General features: G+C 31.4%; 1 protein-coding gene and 1 long non-coding RNA gene across 2 annotated transcripts; one reads left to right on the top strand and one right to left on the bottom strand.

The window, feature by feature from the left end:
* The first annotated feature begins 4474 nt into the window (after window positions 1-4474).
* LOC120358883 lies at window positions 4475-5347 on the top strand. The gene is made up of 2 exons (XR_005575764.1): window positions 4475-5124; window positions 5184-5347. It is a non-coding gene; the product is annotated as an uncharacterized LOC120358883 (long non-coding RNA).
* A 3147-nt stretch (window positions 5348-8494) lies between these two features.
* On the bottom strand, window positions 8495-17633 carry LOC120358766. The gene is made up of 3 exons (XM_039454024.1): window positions 17182-17633; window positions 16929-17063; window positions 8495-8579 (listed from the first exon to the last, which is right to left on the bottom strand). The coding sequence occupies exons 1-3, from the start codon at window positions 17235-17237 to the stop codon at window positions 8495-8497; spliced, it is 276 nt and encodes a 91-aa protein (XP_039309958.1). The 5' UTR covers window positions 17238-17633.
* Window positions 17634-18878: the final 1245 nt, after the last annotated feature.

The following is an 18878-nucleotide window of genomic DNA, read 5'->3' as shown; positions in this document are numbered from 1 at the left end:
TATTTTGTCCCGCCATTCCATAACAGATGATCATGTCTGTGTATTCTGCCGCCGTAAAATGCATAATAAAGAGCACGTTAATCACACATTCAACGTATATCAGTTCTAGTTTCAACTTTTAATGATGCCCGTTGCCTATTTTGATTCACGAGGACAATTTGGCCGTTACTTCTGAATGTAACGTATACGCCACACGTGTAGGCTGGTGTAAGCACACAGAACATATATTATGAGAAATGAAAGTTCTGTACTTAACACTTAACATGCAAAACAAAAAAGCACTGCCATCTGGTGGTGAAGTGGGAAATTAAATGGTAGAAAGGGGGTCAAGGGGGTCTTCAGGAGAGAGAATAGAAGCTTATTTATGCAGACAATAACCATTAACTTATGCCGAAACCGGTAAAGTTCATTATTATGATTTCAATGCTTTTGTTTACCGAGGTCTCAATAAACAGTAGCCTTGAAATTCTAGTATTGAATTTTACCAGATCCTGCATAAATTAATTGTTATTGCCTGCATAAACCATCCGTTGTTCTGCATTGTTAGAGAGACCAGTTCATCAATGCTACCACACAAAAATCGAGTAAGCAGATGCTCACTCTTACCAACTTACATTAAGGCATTTTCTGATTGGTCATTTTAACTCCCACTTTCAAGTGAGCCCCACTTTTTCCGTGTTACCGAAAACCACTATATTAGTTTCACCCCCGTGTGTAAGCACCAAGCACCGACAAGACTATTAAAAATTGTTAACCTTTGACTAATTTTCATGACCACCAATGGTACCGGTGCAGCGGTAATTGAAGAGCGATGACATTATCGACTATAGATAAAAATCGACTAAAGAGGATGCTAAATCAACGGGTATTACCGACACATTACAGTTTTTTCTTATTTTTCAAATTGGTTCGACAGAATACAAAATCCTTTTTTTTTACTGATGTTTTATACCTCGTATGTATGAAATAAGACCGTTCCAACGTGCAGAAAACTTTAACAAACAACACTGATTGTATGCTATTCCAATCAAAAGCCTACCAAGAAAGTTTAGTTCCTGAACAGCAGTACGTGTATATAAAAGAAAGTAAGTAAATTGCATGCATTTAAGGGAAATTTATCGCAGTGAAGTGATTTTTGAAGTTGAAATCGATACAAATACGAAAATAGAAACTTTAAACATTTTTCTATCATTATTGCCATAATGAACCATTTTTTATTTGGTAATGCCATGGTGTAAAAATACAAGGTGAAACGTTCCCGTGGATGCGCAGTCGTCTAAAATTCTAAAGTAATGATGGGGGCTTTGACTAATCAGATGTTTGCCCCAAACTGTAGAGTTAAGTTAGTTACATTGATGCATATGTCATCTGTTTTTTTTTTTTTTGACATAAACCTGATATGAACTTTTTTTAGTCCTTTTTAAATTTTCTCCCTTACAGGAAAAAATCACTGGCCATGTATTATAATACATGTAATACAAATATTACGATAACAACACAAAGATATTACAATAACCACACATTACAGGATTTTGTGTAATATCTTCGCACTGTAATTGACTTATTACAGGAAAAGTAATACACGTATTACAGGAAACGTAGTACAGAGATTACAGGAAACGTAGTATATGGATTACAGGATAATTATTCTTATATAATACAGGCTATAAAATCATACAGGTCAAATATTACACAGGCTAGCTATAATATTTGATAGCCTGTATTATACATTTAATAAAAATATGCCCAAAGGTATATTATATAAATTATATATTTTTTATTAAAATAAATATATAAGTGAAGTTAAAGGAATAAGACTCGTGAAATAGGTAATAATAGTAACAAAGGCGGCGAATACGAGTCAAGCGCGGTAGACGATGCGCAAAAGTAAATAATCTGTAAAGATTTCAGATATACATAATTTATTATTAAACGTTTCGGCTCATTCTTCGAGTCATCTTCAGTAACAATTCGAAGGCGCAGCTGAGGTTGAGGTGAAGGGCTTCCTCATCCGGATGTAACGCTTATACGAGTTGTTAGGCTCGAAAATCGGAACATGATTCGGACTATGGCAGGAAAGTTATAATGAGTACTAGTTTAAATTAATTGTAAAATAAAAACTCACCTCAACGTCAGTAGTTGTCCATGTACAAAAGAATTTTGTCAGCGCAAATAACCACATGTCAAAAGGCGTAAATAAATAAGTAATTGAAATTGAGACAAATCGAGAACGTCTTGTCTGTACAACGGTCAAACTTGAAATGAGAAGGGGACTGGTGCTGCCGGTACGAACAGATATCCGGAGAGATAAACAAACATACAGATGAGGATAAATAGATAGCAAAACAAGCTATAAACTGTCGACAATAGATAAATATGCGTGGTGTAAGAAATCCGTGTCAGATTGTAAATTAAGCCCGTTACATTGTTGTTTAATGTATAAAATTTCAGAAATCAGTCGCTTATGATAAAATTTCTCATGATCGAGAACCTTAACGCCATCCCAGTCGAAATCATGACCGCACTCAATCCTGTGGTCAGTGATAACGGACTGAGAAGAGACGTTTCTGCGAATATGGTTACGGTGTTCTGAAATGCGGGTTTTAACTTGTCTGCCAGTTTGTCCGACATAAGACGCATCGCAATCACGACATGAGATCTTGTAAACAACGTCCTTACAGGAAGAAATTGGAAGAGTATCTTTTTGAACCTTAATGAATCTACTCAATTTATTTAAACTATAAAAAGCGGTTTTTGAATTGGAATTTCTAAAAATATTTATGAATCTTTCTGAAATTGAGGGAACATACGGAACGGTGAACCAAGAGATTTTTTTTTTTTTAATTCTTCAGATGTATTGTCAAGTAACTGTTTTTTTGATCTCCCCACGAAAAGGCATCTGAGTCGTTCTCGAATGATTTTAAAAATAAAGTCAAGAGGATAGTCATTTTCTAAAAGGATACTGACGGTGAATTCCAAGTTCTTCCTGTGATATTTCGGGTGGGACAAAAGAAAAACTCGGTCGACAAGACATATGACAACGCCGCGTTTCTGTGAGACAGGGTGCCAAGAGTGGAAATTAAGGTATCGCCCCGAAAAAGTTGGCTTGTGATACCAATCAAACTCAACAGTTTTTTCGTTCAGGATGATAGTGGTGTCCAAAAAATTCAACCTTTCGTTTCCAATTTCAATGGTGAATTGTAATCTCGGGTGGAATGAGTTAAATTTATCTAATGTAAAATTCACCATGTCTCGAGGAACCGCCGTGGCGATATCATCAACATATCGAAGAAAAAAGGGTACTTGGAAATCCAATGCACTTAGCACCTCCGTCTCAAGGTCCTGCAGCACCAGGTCCGCGATGATAGGAGACAAAGGAGAACCCATGGGCGTGCCAAAGTTTTGTTTGTATGTAATATCGTCAAATTTAAAATACGTTGATTCTAAGACGAAGCGTACGGCATTCAGAAATTCGGCTTTAGGAATCTTGCAATTTTTTGAGATATATTCCCATCTATTAGAGATACTGTTAATGGCTAACTCGATTCGTATATTAGTAAAAAGGGATACCACATCGAGAGAAATAAGAGTAAAGTTATCAAGCTGTGCACCGGAAAGCTTATTCACCAATTGAAAACTGTCACTAACGTGGCTGTTTGCCTCCGGTACGCTCTTGGATATTGTCGCATGCTTTTCACTAATATACCAATCGAGTTAGCCATTAACAGTATCTCTAATAGATGGGAATATATCTCAAAAAATTGCAAGATTCCTAAAGCCGAATTTCTGAATGCCGTACGCTTCGTCTTAGAATCAACGTATTTTAAATTTGACGATATTACATACAAACAAAACTTTGGCACGCCCATGGGTTCTCCTTTGTCTCCTATCATCGCGGACCTGGTGCTGCAGGACCTTGAGACGGAGGTGCTAAGTGCATTGGATTTCCAAGTACCCTTTTTTCTTCGATATGTTGATGATATCGCCACGGCGGTTCCTCGAGACATGGTGAATTTTACATTAGATAAATTTAACTCATTCCACCCGAGATTACAATTCACCATTGAAATTGGAAACGAAAGGTTGAATTTTTTGGACACCACTATCATCCTGAACGAAAAAACTGTTGAGTTTGATTGGTATCACAAGCCAACTTTTTCGGGGCGATACCTTAATTTCCACTCTTGGCACCCTGTCTCACAGAAACGCGGCGTTGTCATATGTCTTGTCGACCGAGTTTTTCTTTTGTCCCACCCGAAATATCACAGGAAGAACTTGGAATTCACCGTCAGTATCCTTTTAGAAAATGACTATCCTCTTGACTTTATTTTTAAAATCATTCGAGAACGACTCAGATGCCTTTTCGTGGGGAGATCAAAAAAACAGTTACTTGACAATACATCTGAAGAATTAAAAAAAATCTCTTGGTTCACCGTTCCGTATGTTCCCTTAATTTCAGAAAGATTCATAAATATTTTTAGAAATTCCAATTCAAAAACCGCTTTTTATAGTTTAAATAAATTGAGTAGATTCATTAAGGTTCAAAAAGATACTCTTCCAATTTCTTCCTGTAAGGACGTTGTTTACAAGATCTCATGTCGTGATTGCGATGCGTCTTATGTCGGACAAACTGGCAGACAAGTTAAAACCCGCATTTCAGAACACCGTAACCATATTCGCAGAAACGTCTCTTCTCAGTCCGTTATCACTGACCACAGGATTGAGTGCGGTCATGATTTCGACTGGGATGGCGTTAAGGTTCTCGATCATGAGAAATTTTATCATAAGCGACTGATTTCTGAAATTTTATACATTAAACAACAATGTAACGGGCTCAATTTACAATCTGACACGGATTTCTTACACCACGCATATTTATCTATTGTCGACAGTTTATAGCTTGTTTTGCTATCTATTTATCCTCATCTGTATGTTTGTTTATCTCTCCGGATATCTGTTCGTACCGGCAGCACCAGTCCCCTTCTCATTTCAAGTTTGACCGTTGTACAGACAAGACGTTCTCGATTTGTCTCAATTTCAATTACTTATTTATTTACGCCTTTTGACATGTGGTTATTTGCGCTGACAAAATTCTTTTGTACATGGACAACTACTGACGTTGAGGTGAGTTTTTATTTTACAATTAATTTAAACTAGTACTCATTATAACTTTCCTGCCATAGTCCGAATCATGTTCCGATTTTCGAGCCTAACAACTCGTATAAGCGTTACATCTTCCGGATGAGGAAGCCCTTCACCTCAACCTCAGCTGCGCCTTCGAATTGTTACTGAAGATGGCTCGAAGAATGAGCCGAAACGTTTAATAATAAATTATGTATATCTGAAATCTTTACAGATTATTTACTTTTGCGCACCGTCTACCGCGCTTGACTCGTATTCGCCGCCTTTGTTACTATTATTAAATATATAAGTATGAAATTAGAAATGACAAATAAGCAGTTTGTTATCTGAGTATGATATACAAACTATTCACTGTATTTCTATAAATAATATACATATAATAATATAGTAGAAGCAACAAGTTCAAAATTTCAAAACCTGTATGCTTGAATATAACTAAACTTGAATATAACTAAACCTCAGTCATGAGAAATTAAAAGAATGAAAGTTGTAACATAAAACGTTCAGCTCCATCCACAAGAAATAATGTCTCTTGTATAGATAATAGTTCTTTTTCGTAAGGGAGGTTTGTTGCCATTTGCCGGAATCGTCTAATTAGAACGGACGATCGTCTCTCATAGACGTAATTACATCATTAATGTCTTTTACAAACATAAAAAAAATTACATAACTTAATTAAATAACTTAAGTTAAGTTATAACCTACATAATTTTTTTAAATAAATGATAGACTTTTATTCTTTTTTTAACTTAAACACATCATTATATGCATTTTATTATCTGGGGCCTTGCACCGCTGTTCGCTCCTGGCTTTTCGAATTTGGCCGCTGAAAGTGACTACTAACTTCAGCGTTACCATAAGTAGATAAGTTTATCATATGTATTATATGCTTGAGTTAAAAATTGAAAAAAATATACATTTGTGAAAAATGAAAGAGCTACTAAAAAATTAGTTAAATTAATTTTTCTGACTAAAAGAAATTGAAATCTCATAGTTTAAATTACATGAACTCTTTAATTTTATACTGTTTGTAGATGTGTCGCAGGTAATTGTATTTAAAAACAATGTAATATATGTCAATCAGGTGTACTTAAGAAGGAAAAATAATTTTAAAAAATCGGTTTTTATTTTTTTTTCAACATGTTCCACCAAATTCAAAAATCTGAGAAAAATCTTGAATATAATATGTCATATGACTCATCCACTAAATTATTTTAAAAATGACCACTATTTTTGATCAAAGACAATGCAATTTTAAAAATTCTAGATTTTTTAAAAACAGAATTTCTAGCACAGAACTACAGAAAAAAATTAAAGTTTATTTATATGGATAACCTTTATAACCATGAGTTTTTTTGTAAAGTTTAAATTGGATTTAATGGAGAAAAAAAATATTAATGAAAAAAAAATCACATTTCTTGCGATATTTTGAAATTGTGGGTATCTTTTGAAATGAAACTTAGCACAAAATTTTGTTTTATCTAGGTGAATATTTTGTCCTATATAACAATTGATTACGCGCGGGTCAAAATCACTCTTTTTATTCCGCTATATCCTTTTGAACGTTTATTTTTTAGTTTATATGTATAAAATTCATTTACGTTTAATAAACGTATTCTTCAACTAATTGTGTTGCTTGGGTAACTTCAGTGAGACTTTTAAGGCTGCGTTCAAAAACGTCCCTTGCTAAATGCGAATGAGGTGTCTTGAGGATGCATTGGTGGAGATAAATGGGATCTCAGGAAAGTGTTAGTTTTCGAACGACTTCATAAGCAGTCCATATGGTGGAGGCCGCATGGCAATAATCGTTTTAACTTATAATACTTGTGTCTGTGCTTGTAAATTCATATTATGGCTGCGTTCTGTAATTCATTGCTAGTACTGAAAAGCTAGTATATGTAATCTATAGATTTTCAGTAAATTTCGGAACACAGCCTTTTGCAAAATTTTTAATAAAATTTTGAATAAGAGTGAGAAATTCAAAACAAGAAAATCTATGAATGAATATATATAATTTATTACAATTAAATATTCGATCAGAACCTCTAATTCTGATTTTCTCACTCATAACCAAGACTTTAAATTATTAAACATTTTTTAAATACAAACTTACAAGCCTGAGATTGCAAACAAATGTAGATAGAAACATAAAACGGTAGCCACGCGGTCCCAAACGGACTGCTTATGGAAAAGATATGATGCTTTTTTTGATATCGATTAGCCTTTATAAATATATTGCTAAGAATTGTAAAACTAAATTTAAAAAAATAAATAAAGTATGCAAGCATACAAAAAATTATAGCAACATTACATGCGTATAGATTTGGAAGTATACTTTTAATATATTTGGTAAAAATGTACAAATAAATGCTTATCTACTTTATTCTATAGAAGCAAACATTTGTTTTACTTAGCTACTTTATTTGTATCTTGGTCTCTAATTAGTAGGAGCTTCGACAAATTAATTTTTATATTGGCCATCATTTTCTATTTTCTCTCTAAATTCATACTTGACTGGGTTCCCTTTTTTCCCTACTTCACAGAGGGAGAGATAGTCACTCTCGGAGTGGCTCGAGAAAATTTGATTGCGGTGGACGATGCTTGACTTCTACGATTGCTGCGAGCGAGAGCTTTATATTATAAGAGTAGCGCAAACTCCGCCCTGTTGGACCTGTTGATTAGCTGAAAAATGTAGAAACTAACATCACTAAATGTGCTCATTGGATGAGAGATCATTCATCAGTCAACATTGCTAAAAGATAAAAGGATTGCACTACTCTTATAATATAGAGTTCTACTGCGAACTGGATCCCTCGTGATGATCTGTGAACACTTTATACTAATACATTTATATAACTGATATATTAGGTGAATATATATTATTAAAAAGATGAACCGTATAATTAAAACATATTATTTGTATAAATATATATAAAATTATAGTTTTTTTAGTGATTTTTACAAATGCAAAATAGCATCTAAAATAACTTCCGTTATTTGTTTAAATAAGAATATAACTAGAAATGTATGCCAATATAATACAATAATTAAATTAAATATAAAAAAATTGTTATTAAAAAAACATTTAAAAACATTTAGAAATATTGTTTGCTCATTGGCATATAAATCGAGGTTTTTTTCATTCATGGACTTTTTTTGTCTATTGATAATACTTACGTTTCTCAATAGTACTGTGTTTAAGATAGAAATTTGTAACTTTAAAATCAAAAAAGCAAAAACACAATTTTTAAATAGTTAATATATGCTATTCAGAAACTTAAGTACTTACATATAGCTGGAATAATCCCGCAGATGAAAAAATCATAGGAGTTATCATACGCGTTTGACGTGTTTATAATCCAGAAGGCAAATCTCCTAGGGACGTCCTAAGGACGTCTAAGAGGTTGTAACGTTCTAAACCCATCCCATTCACGTCCCTGGACATTCAGAACGGATTTATGATCGTCCTGAGGACGTTTTGTGCTGTTAGGGTTTGTATATTGTTAATAATATAAAAAATTTTTTTCTCAGAATAGAATAAAATATACTAAAAACTTTAATGGCAATTACAAATGTTCTAAAGACATCCTATGGATGATTTTACATTTTGGGTTAGAATAGGATCAATCCGATCAAAATAGGATATCTTAAGGAGATTCATTGCTATGTGGGAAGTATCAAGTGAATGAAGATATAAGAATGATTCTAATGCCTGTTATACGTTTAATTTTACAAGTTGAATTTTAGAGGCAGCGTATTCTCTCTGATTTCAGAAATTTGTAACTGGATTAATTAATAAGTAAGATAAATACATTTTGAATTTTGTTTATTAAAGTTAATAAAGTTAAGTATAATTTTTACAATGTATATAAAGTTCATTAAACTAGTTAAAATAATCCGTGATATTGAATGTACTCGCTATGTTACAAAATGAATGTTAATTGTAATTAAATAAAATGTGTTAATGTCGCTGTATTACCTGATATTTAATAATGTTTTTGAGTCTTTTATAAAAGGTAGTCTTTCTTATAAGAAATAATTTATTTTTTAATTTAACGCAGCAAGCATTATTAACATCATGTATTATTTTAACTAGTTTAATGCATGAACTCTGTATACATTGTAAAAGTTATACTTAACTTTATTAACTTTAGTTCTGATTTAAAAGCCACTTAATAGAAAGTAGTTATCAGAAAAATGCTCAGATATGCATACGTTTATTATTTTTGTGAAACATCAGATAAGTGCAAGAACACATACGTAACACGCAATAATTTTGGTACTGTCTTACACTGACACACTGTATCCTTGTATTTATCTGGTATTTTATTACAGAAAGATGAAACAAGCACAAGCCTGAACAATTTGAAATCACTTTCCATTAAAAATACTTATTGAAAACATGCAAATAATGTTGACAATTATTAAATAAATAAGTGATATTATAAAATGTATATGTAGTTCACATAAATATAAACTGGTAAAAAATTGTTTAGGACGGGATCTGATAGCGCACGACGCGATAACCCACCAAGCAATCATCTCGACTTATTTAACTCAACCAACGGAAAAACTGTAGGCATCGGCCGCTGCGAATGGTGGTGCTATCGGTCCCGTGTGCTATCGAGATCCGCCCAACCTAGTCTGACTCCGAAAAATAGACGTAATTCAAGAGAGTAAAACTTCGTCAAAAATGATTGTAGAAAAATGTTAAAAAAAATCATTTTAAAGTTTGAAATCTCTAGTTTTGAGATTGATAAGTCATTAAACGATTTACAGATTGTTTACAAAGTTACGTGGATTTAAATGAGGCTGCGTCAAATCTCAAAATTTTTATTTTAATGTTTCAGTACAAACTTTGCAAAGCTCCATGACATGAAATAAAAATTTCACGCAAATGCAGTTTACAGCATTCGAAAACATGAATCTTTATCTTTAATTTGCGTACTTGCTGAGCGTTGTACGATTTTTTCCACGGCATTATGCAACAATGAAGCAAAAATGGCATTTTTTGCTTTAATGTTGAAGAATTCAGTGAATAAAAATCGTATAACGTTCAACAATCAAGTTCAACTCAAATTAAAGGTAAAGATTCGCGCTTTTGAACGCTGTAAATTGTATTTGCGTGCAATTTTTTATTTACTTCAAATAAACTCACAAAATTCGTAACAAATTTTGCCGCATTTTTATTTGTATCCATATAGCTCCGTAAAAGATCAGTATATATTTTCAAAGTCAATATTGAAAGTATGTAGAAACATTAAGCTGTAAAATGCGTAAAAGCTGTAACATGTGAAACATTTGATTTATCAATTTTGTCGATTTATCATGTTACATTCTTTTTTGGGGAGTAACTATAGGTAATCCTTTAATTTTGTTGTTGAACGCTCATTTAATCTTTGCTGAAGTCAATATTTGAACTTCGTAAAAACAAATTGTAAAACAATCTTCCAAGGCTCGAAACTTGAAATAATCGACTTTTCGATTATTTAAGTTGATTTTTCTCTTTTTTTATACTAAGAAATGAAAAAAGAAAAAGAAAGATTTAAAAAGATCCAAAATTTGCAAAATAAAAAATTTTTTATGATGCAGTAAAACATCAAAAATATCGTGGACTATTTTTTAATTAATAAATCTTTTTAAAGGGTTTTTTACTTTTTGACTTCATGTTAATTTGAATGGCAAAAAATTTGCAACTTCCTAAATTTGTTTAAGTTTGGAAAATTTTTGATTTTTTAAATTCTTTCTTGAATCTCTTTCTCACTTTATTTCCCAGTGTAAAAGAATCTTTGAGAAAAATCAACTTAAATAATCGAAAGGCTTTAAAATAAGTCCAGAAAAATCGTTTTCAATTTTTTTTTACAAAGTTCAAATATTGATTTCAATAAAAATTAAGTGAGTGTTTAATAGAAAAATTAAATGATCACTTACAGTTACTCTCCTAAAGAGAGTGTAACATGATCAATTAACAAAAATGATAAATCAAACGTTTCAAAACGCATTTTACAACTTAATCTTTCTACACACTTTTAATATCGACTTTAAAGTTATATACTGATCTTTTACGGTGCTATACGATTACAAATAAAGATGCGGCAAAATTTGTTACGAACATTGCGAATTTATTTGACGTGAATTAAAAATCACACGCAAATACAGTTTACAGAGGTTCAAAAACGTGAATCTTTACTTTTAATTTGGTGAGCGTTGACGATTTTTATTCCCCGAATTATTCAACATTGAAAAAAGAAACCATTGTTGCTTCAGTGTTGAATAACTCAGTGAAAAAAAATTATACAACGTTCAATAAATACGCAAGTTAAAGATAAAGATTCTCGCTTTCGAATGCTGTAAATTGCATTTGTGTGCAATTTTTATTTTACAGTGTGCAACATGGTAAATTTTTTATAAAATTTTGGCATTTGTCGGATATATTTTAAAACTTTGCAAAGCTCTACAGCATGAAATAAAAATTCTACAAAGTGCGATTTATAGCATTTAAAAGAGTGAATCTTTATTTTTAATTTGCGTACTTGTTGAGCGTTACACGATTTTTATATAACATTGAAGCAAAAAAAGCCATTTTTGCTTCAATGTTGCATAACTCAGTGAAAAAATCTTATAACGTTCAACACGTATGTAAATTAAAGATAAAGATTTACGGGGTCAAATGCTGTAAACCGCATTTGCATGGAATGATTATTTCACGTCGTAAAACTTTGCAAAGTTTGTAAAACATTTTGAGATTTGACGCAGTCCCATTTGAATCAGCGTAACTTTGTAAACAATATGTAAATCGTTTAATGACTTATCAATCTCAAAACTAGAGATTTCAAGCTTTAAGTGCTTTTTTTACATTTTTTTATTTTTGACAAAGTTACACTCTCTTGAATTACGCCTATTATTTTTCAGAATCAGAATAGGTGATACTTTAATTTTGCTGTATATGTATAAGAGTGTATATATTTATAAATATAACTGTATATAATTATATATAAATAGACATAATCATATATAAATAAATATATAATTATATATGTATGATATTTCGCGAAGTTCTTGATTTCTTGTAGGATGGAGGATTTAGAATCCAAAAGACATGCACTGAAAGTAGTGTTAGACCATGCACGATGTGCATTTACATTTAAAATGATTCAAGATTCGCAATTTTTTATTTATACAAAATTCGCAAATAGAGTAAATGAGCATATTCATCGAATTCACATTCGTTGTTTACCATTCATTTCACATCACTAATAAAGTGTTTTTTTTCCCATAAAGTCAAAAAGCGCAAATCACTATAAATCGTAAATAGTCTAGCGTTAATTTGATGGAATGCCTAAAGTATACAAACTAAACTATACGAAAAATATTAGATGTATGCTACATTCTACGATCATCTTTTGATTTAATTTATATTGGTAAGCGGAGAAAGAGTACTCTCCGTTTTCGTTTAATTCTGCGATTTGGAGAGTTCACGAATCGGAATAATCCTGATCCTGCACATATATATGTATAAACGATAGACTTATCGAAATGACGCGAGACATAAGTTTGATTTCTATAAGTTTTTCTCGCAAACACACGTTACCTTTATACATCCATTTACTGTTATCGTAACTTAAAAGCTATTTTTTTTAAACTTATCGCTTTGTTTTTTTTCTTTTTATGATGTGTGCAACTAATCTTGCTGTGATATTATGCATACAGAATGTTTTATTTTAAGTAATGCAGTTAATTATCTTGAAAAAAAGCATTTTTGTGAAAAATGATAAAAATTATGGTCTAAGAAAGAACAAATAATGATTAATATTTTAAAAAATTGTTTTTTAAAGTCATACAAATATCATCATTAATCAAAAATAAAATTATATGTTATTTTAAATAATATGATTTCTCTAATTATTTTGCATACAAAAATATTAAAAATGTGTCAATTATATAATCCCACAATCAATAAAGAGTGATGTATATTAAGAACATAATAATTTTGACATGTATTTAATGTACATATGTAAAGTGTATCCTAGTATTCAATATGGACTATTTGTTGTTTTAACTACTAGGGTAAGTCAATATGTAAGTCATAAAACTGGATAGAGGCAATAATAATCAAAATAACTTCCTGACATTTATTTCACTTTTCGACATATTCACCCTGTACATTCAGATATTTATCCCATTTCTTTACAAATCCTTGAAAGCCGACGGCAAAGAAGTCTTTTGGTTGCTGTCGCAGCCAACGTATAACCTCTTAGATTACGTCAACATCAGTTTCAAAATGACGGCCACCCAAATGCTTTTTTAGGGGCCTAAACATGATGAAAATCACTGAATACTCTAGTAGTTACATGATAAATTGAACAAATAACGTTAGTATGTCATACAGGCTATGATATGCTAGGCTTGTTTGCAACAATTTAGGTATTTTGTTGTTGATAGTGAAGTCAAACGTAAAATTTTTTTAATTGTGTTTTTCATAATCAAATAAATCGTGGGAAAATTACTGTTTTTTATAACCATCAAATGATAGTTATTAATCTTTCGCAATTCATATTATTGTAGCTCGATCTATATTTATATTTTACAATGTTATATTTTGTAATGTATTAAGAAGTTCTTGTGTTTGTTACAATAATCAAAAGTGTAGTATTGATATGCGAACTTTATTTTCGGAACACAGTCAGGAGTGAGTAATCGCAACGGCGCGGACGGTTCGAATCGGTCTGAACGCGCTCGAGATTTTGCACTCACGCGCTTAGCCGATTAGACATTACCACTCTATAATAAACATCATAATGGACATCACAATTAACTTATATTTTCATCCTAACGTTATACGTCCCTACCGTAAATTTGGTATGTGAATCATATATCAATAGTATACAAATGATATATGAATCTGATCGTATAAGAATTATATGCGAATCTTATATGAATCATATGCGATCACATGCTAATCGCATGATTAGACATATGATGGTATACGAATTACATATCACCGTTGGACATTTGTTTCGGAATCACATGTGACATGTTTGACGTATGTTCCGAATCATATAAGATTGCGTATAATATACATACGATTTTTATATGACTCGTATGCGACCACATGGCAATCGCATTATTAGACATACGATCGTTATGCGACCACATACGAATTACATATCACGGGCGGAAATTATATAGAATCACGTGTTTAACATGCGGATTTATCGTATAAGAATCATATATGATTTTATACGATAGCACATTCATCATATACGATATACATCTCATACGAAATACATGCATATTTTGCCAAGCGTAACTCTAATTAAATTATTGAAGTCATTGAAAAAGTTTTCTGAAACCGAGTTTCTTCTCGCATAACGACAATAAATGTTAACTCAATTTATAAATTATCTTACATTTGTTTATTTGTTTGCAAAAATTATAATTATATACATTCTAAATAAATAATTATTTTATTTTGGCTGTTACCGCTTGGGAATTTCCAAAAAAAATTTCTAAGAATAGATTTTTTTTTGCAAAAATTGTTTTTTAAAATATAAAAAATATTGTGTTGCTCATTGGGATTGTGGTGTAATATAATACATATTTATGTAGAAATTTCAAAGAAACTTTGCGTTTTTTTTCGTATGCTATAGATATATGAATCGTATATCATGCACATACGATCGCATCTCAAAAACACATGTGACAATATCATATACGATCGTATATGATTTCATCACATACAACTTTTACGGTAGGGGTTTGGTTTATAACCAAAGAAATAAAGCTTTTATAAGATTTAAAATAGTCTTAATCAATAATAAGTACACACATATCAATTTTAATGTTTTTCCGGTACTGTTTATTATTTTTTATCATAAATTTTAATCCACTAAGTTCCGATTTATAAGCCATGGTTTTGAAGAGGAAAAGTTAAGTCAATATATACTTAATATGTTGTTGACAAACTTTCTTTATGCACTCTTATATGTTACTATGTTAATAAGTATATTAATATGTTAATAAACTTATAAATTTATAAATGTAAAATTGAATTACTTTATTATCTATTTTTTAAACACTTATGTGATAAAAAGGGAAACATGTAAGTAGGTCGTATTAAGTACCTACGGTAATCGATTTTGTCCGTCGAAAAATTTTTCAAACTGAAAAGGCACTGTTATGTCCTGCGAAGTAACGATTCGGTAAAAGTGCACATTAGGAGAGCAATCTCTGACGACCTTGACCTTGAAATATGTTATCAAGGAGAAGGTACTTACAAAAGATTTTAAGTAATGCTCTATTAAAATATATTATAGAAAGAAAAAAGTTTTTCTTAATTATTTCAGAAAATATTTAATTTACAAAAAAATGTGTAACAAAAAATGAAGCTTGCAATAAGCTTTATAAAAAATGTTATAGGGGAGACTGGGACTATTCGTTAGACCTTTTTTTCTTTTGTGTCTCCTGAGTCCTATATTCATTAAAAAAAAAAAAAGAAACATGGGACGGTTTGAAAGGTTGATCTTCCCCTTCACAATGCCGGTATAGATAGAACATGGAAGTGTACTTGCTTTGAAGTACATATAAAAATGTCGACCAATGCCAAAAATTACTAATAGCTCCAAGCCCAGGGTAATTCGTAACTAGTCCGAGAATATCCCGAAATTTGTGTTTCAAGTTGAAAGATTGTAAAAAAGCTGTTGTTAAGACTTTTTTTTATTTAAAAAAAGATATGGGTATACAAAAAACAAATGCAAACATACACGTTTGCATGTCTTTTTATGCCATTGGTGTGACAGATTTCCTAACCTCACAAGTGTCAATCTTTAACGCTTTATAACTTTTTACCTGCTGAGTGTCGATTTTATATTCATATTCATGTTCTATGTACTGAAATACATAATATTATCAAGTTTGAACTAAATTAATGAAGAACCCTGGCGAAAATAAGAAACTTTATAAAGCGTTCACAACCATTTGTTGAAAGTTTTTTGAGAGTTTATACGTTTTCAAACTTTATAAGAACGCTTACAAAACGCTGTTGGATTAGAACGCTTTTGAAGTCTTATCAAACGCTGCATATAAGGTTTGATGAAAGTTTGGCAACGCTCAAGCTATGCTTTTTAGAATACGTTTTTGAACTCTTATCAAACGCTGTATATAAGGTTTGATGAAAGTTTGGCAACGCTCAAGCTACGCTTTTTAGAATACGTTTTTGAACTCTTATCAAACGCTGTATATAAGGTTTATGAAAGTTTGACAACGCTCAAGCAACGCTTTTTAGAATACGTAGTAAACACTGAAGATACTTCGTATAGAGAGTTTGCTGCCCGATGTTCAAACGTTTAGTAAACGCTTTTCCTAACTATAGAACTTATAAACATGGAGGGGGAATAGCGTATATTTTCTATAGTTAAAACTGTGTCCGACACATACTATACAACATGACTTTGGTTTGCTATGCGCACGCGCTAAATCGTTGACGCGCGCATAGCTCATAACCTGTATATATATATGTATATAAGCGCTTTAAATATTATCTCTGAAAGTATAAGAAAAAGATTTTAATTTTTATCATAAAAATGTGTAGGAAATATTACTCTCTCTCTCTCTCTCTCTCTCTCTCTCTCTCTCTCTCTCTCTCAAATGTGTATTATAATACTTGTAATGTTTGTTTTACTCTGTAACATAAATATTCCTCGAAGTATGTTTCTATAATTAATAAAATTAGCATTACAAATTATACATGTATTTTGTCATGTATTTTGTATTTTGTATTTGTAATTAAACAATTTAATTTTTTCTTTAAATCTTCTTCCTTAAAATGATTGGAACATAGGAAGGTAGCGGTATTAAGATCCTGCTCCTTGATTCCACAGAAGGATAGCCATTTTTCTCGATCTTGCTTATTTTTCGGAAACCTGTAAATATATTATATAAGCATTTTAATTTTTAATGCCAAAACTATTCAATTTTACAGTAAATTAATATGTATGTATTCTAAAACATACATAACCTATACAAAAATAATTTTCTTACCGGTGATATGAAACGGTTTTGTTTCGATTGCCGCACAGCAGACAATACACTCCCATTTTTCTTTTTCTAATTTGTTTTTCTATCAGGCACAGCACAAATTAGCACAGGCAAAAACTGACGCTTGATTTTGTCGCTAAACTTTAATATAACCTGACTCGATTTATATCAACGTACATACACAACCAAAATGTACAATATATGTACATAACACAATCTCACTCCGACCGCGCATGCGCATTTCGAGGAAAAGTAATGAAAAGAGACAGAACTATATATTGTTGTCTCGCTTCTTGGACACAGTCGCGTCTTCCTATTCCCCTTCCATGTTTATAAGTTCTATGTTCCTAACGCCGTTTACTAAACGTTTTCCTCCGTTCAAGAAACGCTCATCTGGTAAACCTCTTCCTAATTTTTTTTCACATGGGAGGTTAATGTAAAAGAAAAAGTTTATTTTCTCTCAAAATTAAATAATATGTTCTTTAAAATAATTAACGTTAGTCTCTAAGGTTCTCTGTTTTTTACATTCTTATTGAAGCTATTATAAATTAATTAAAATTTTTTATAAATAAGGAATAGAAAAATATCAAAAGTTACACATTAAAAATGTATAAATTAATTTATTATAAATCAGTTTAGAATACATTTGAAGTATACACATAATCATCTCGATGACAACCAAAAGGTAGTCCACACACATAAGTATTATTAGGTAAATTTATTACAACACATGGTTCTTTAATAAATGACAGTTTAATACACATCATTTCAGCCTCTCTTTTAATTTTGAGGATGTGTCTTAGAGCCACGTAATTATTATGAACTAATAAACGTTTAGAACATTTAACTACTTGTACAAGAAGTAAAATTTCCTCTAATGCTGATAGAGCAATGTATTTTATTTTTACAACTTTCCCATCTCTTAGGATAGCACAAGAATCATTATTTTTTTTGTCAACATATTGAGAGGAGGTATATCTCATTCCATTGTACAATAACCTATGAAAAAAGGTAAAATCCTTGATGTTACAATTTCCAAAATAAACTAAACATTGCTCTTCTTCAGGCAAAATCGAAACATTACGCTGTCCTCTTCCTAAGAGAAGTGCTCCATCGGAACGTACAAAATATGTAAGATTCTTATTCAAAATCTTTTCTGAGAAATCAATGGTGCTTTCAGATGACACAAGCTCCTCACATAAGGTAGATAGTGAATTATACATAAGAAACTTGCGAGCAATCTGTGAAATAACTTGAAACGGACTCTGATACAGTTGTAATAAATGTCTATTTTGTCCTTCATAACAAAATGCATTATGTGTCCACAAGGGACCCCAGTTTATGACACATTTACACACATGAATAAGAAGACGAAGGTTGTATATTGTATGTTTAAGTTCAAAATATTTTTGAAAATAATAACAATATTGAATGAAAAGGTTGTGCGCCTCCTCAATTCCAGCACGAGATACAGAACGTTGAACGAGAATATTAGTTGCTTGGGAAAGCATCGCGAGATGAGCTAAATATTTGTTTTTAAGCAAGCCTTGCAAGCATGGTATACAATAAAATAATAGCCATGACCTCCATTCCGAAGCTTTCCATTTGCAACAGTGTTCGATTGAACGAGGACTTCTACTTATTCCTGTTGGAGGTTGTATGCTAAGAAAACGACAATTTATAGTATCCGTCAAATTTTT

The sequence above is a fragment of the Solenopsis invicta genome, chromosome 10, assembly GCF_016802725.1.
Source record: "Solenopsis invicta isolate M01_SB chromosome 10, UNIL_Sinv_3.0, whole genome shotgun sequence".
Taxonomy (NCBI): domain Eukaryota; kingdom Metazoa; phylum Arthropoda; class Insecta; order Hymenoptera; family Formicidae; genus Solenopsis; species Solenopsis invicta.
The sequence above is the reverse complement of the archived record's forward strand: the minus strand, read 5'-3'. Positions and strand labels throughout refer to the sequence as shown.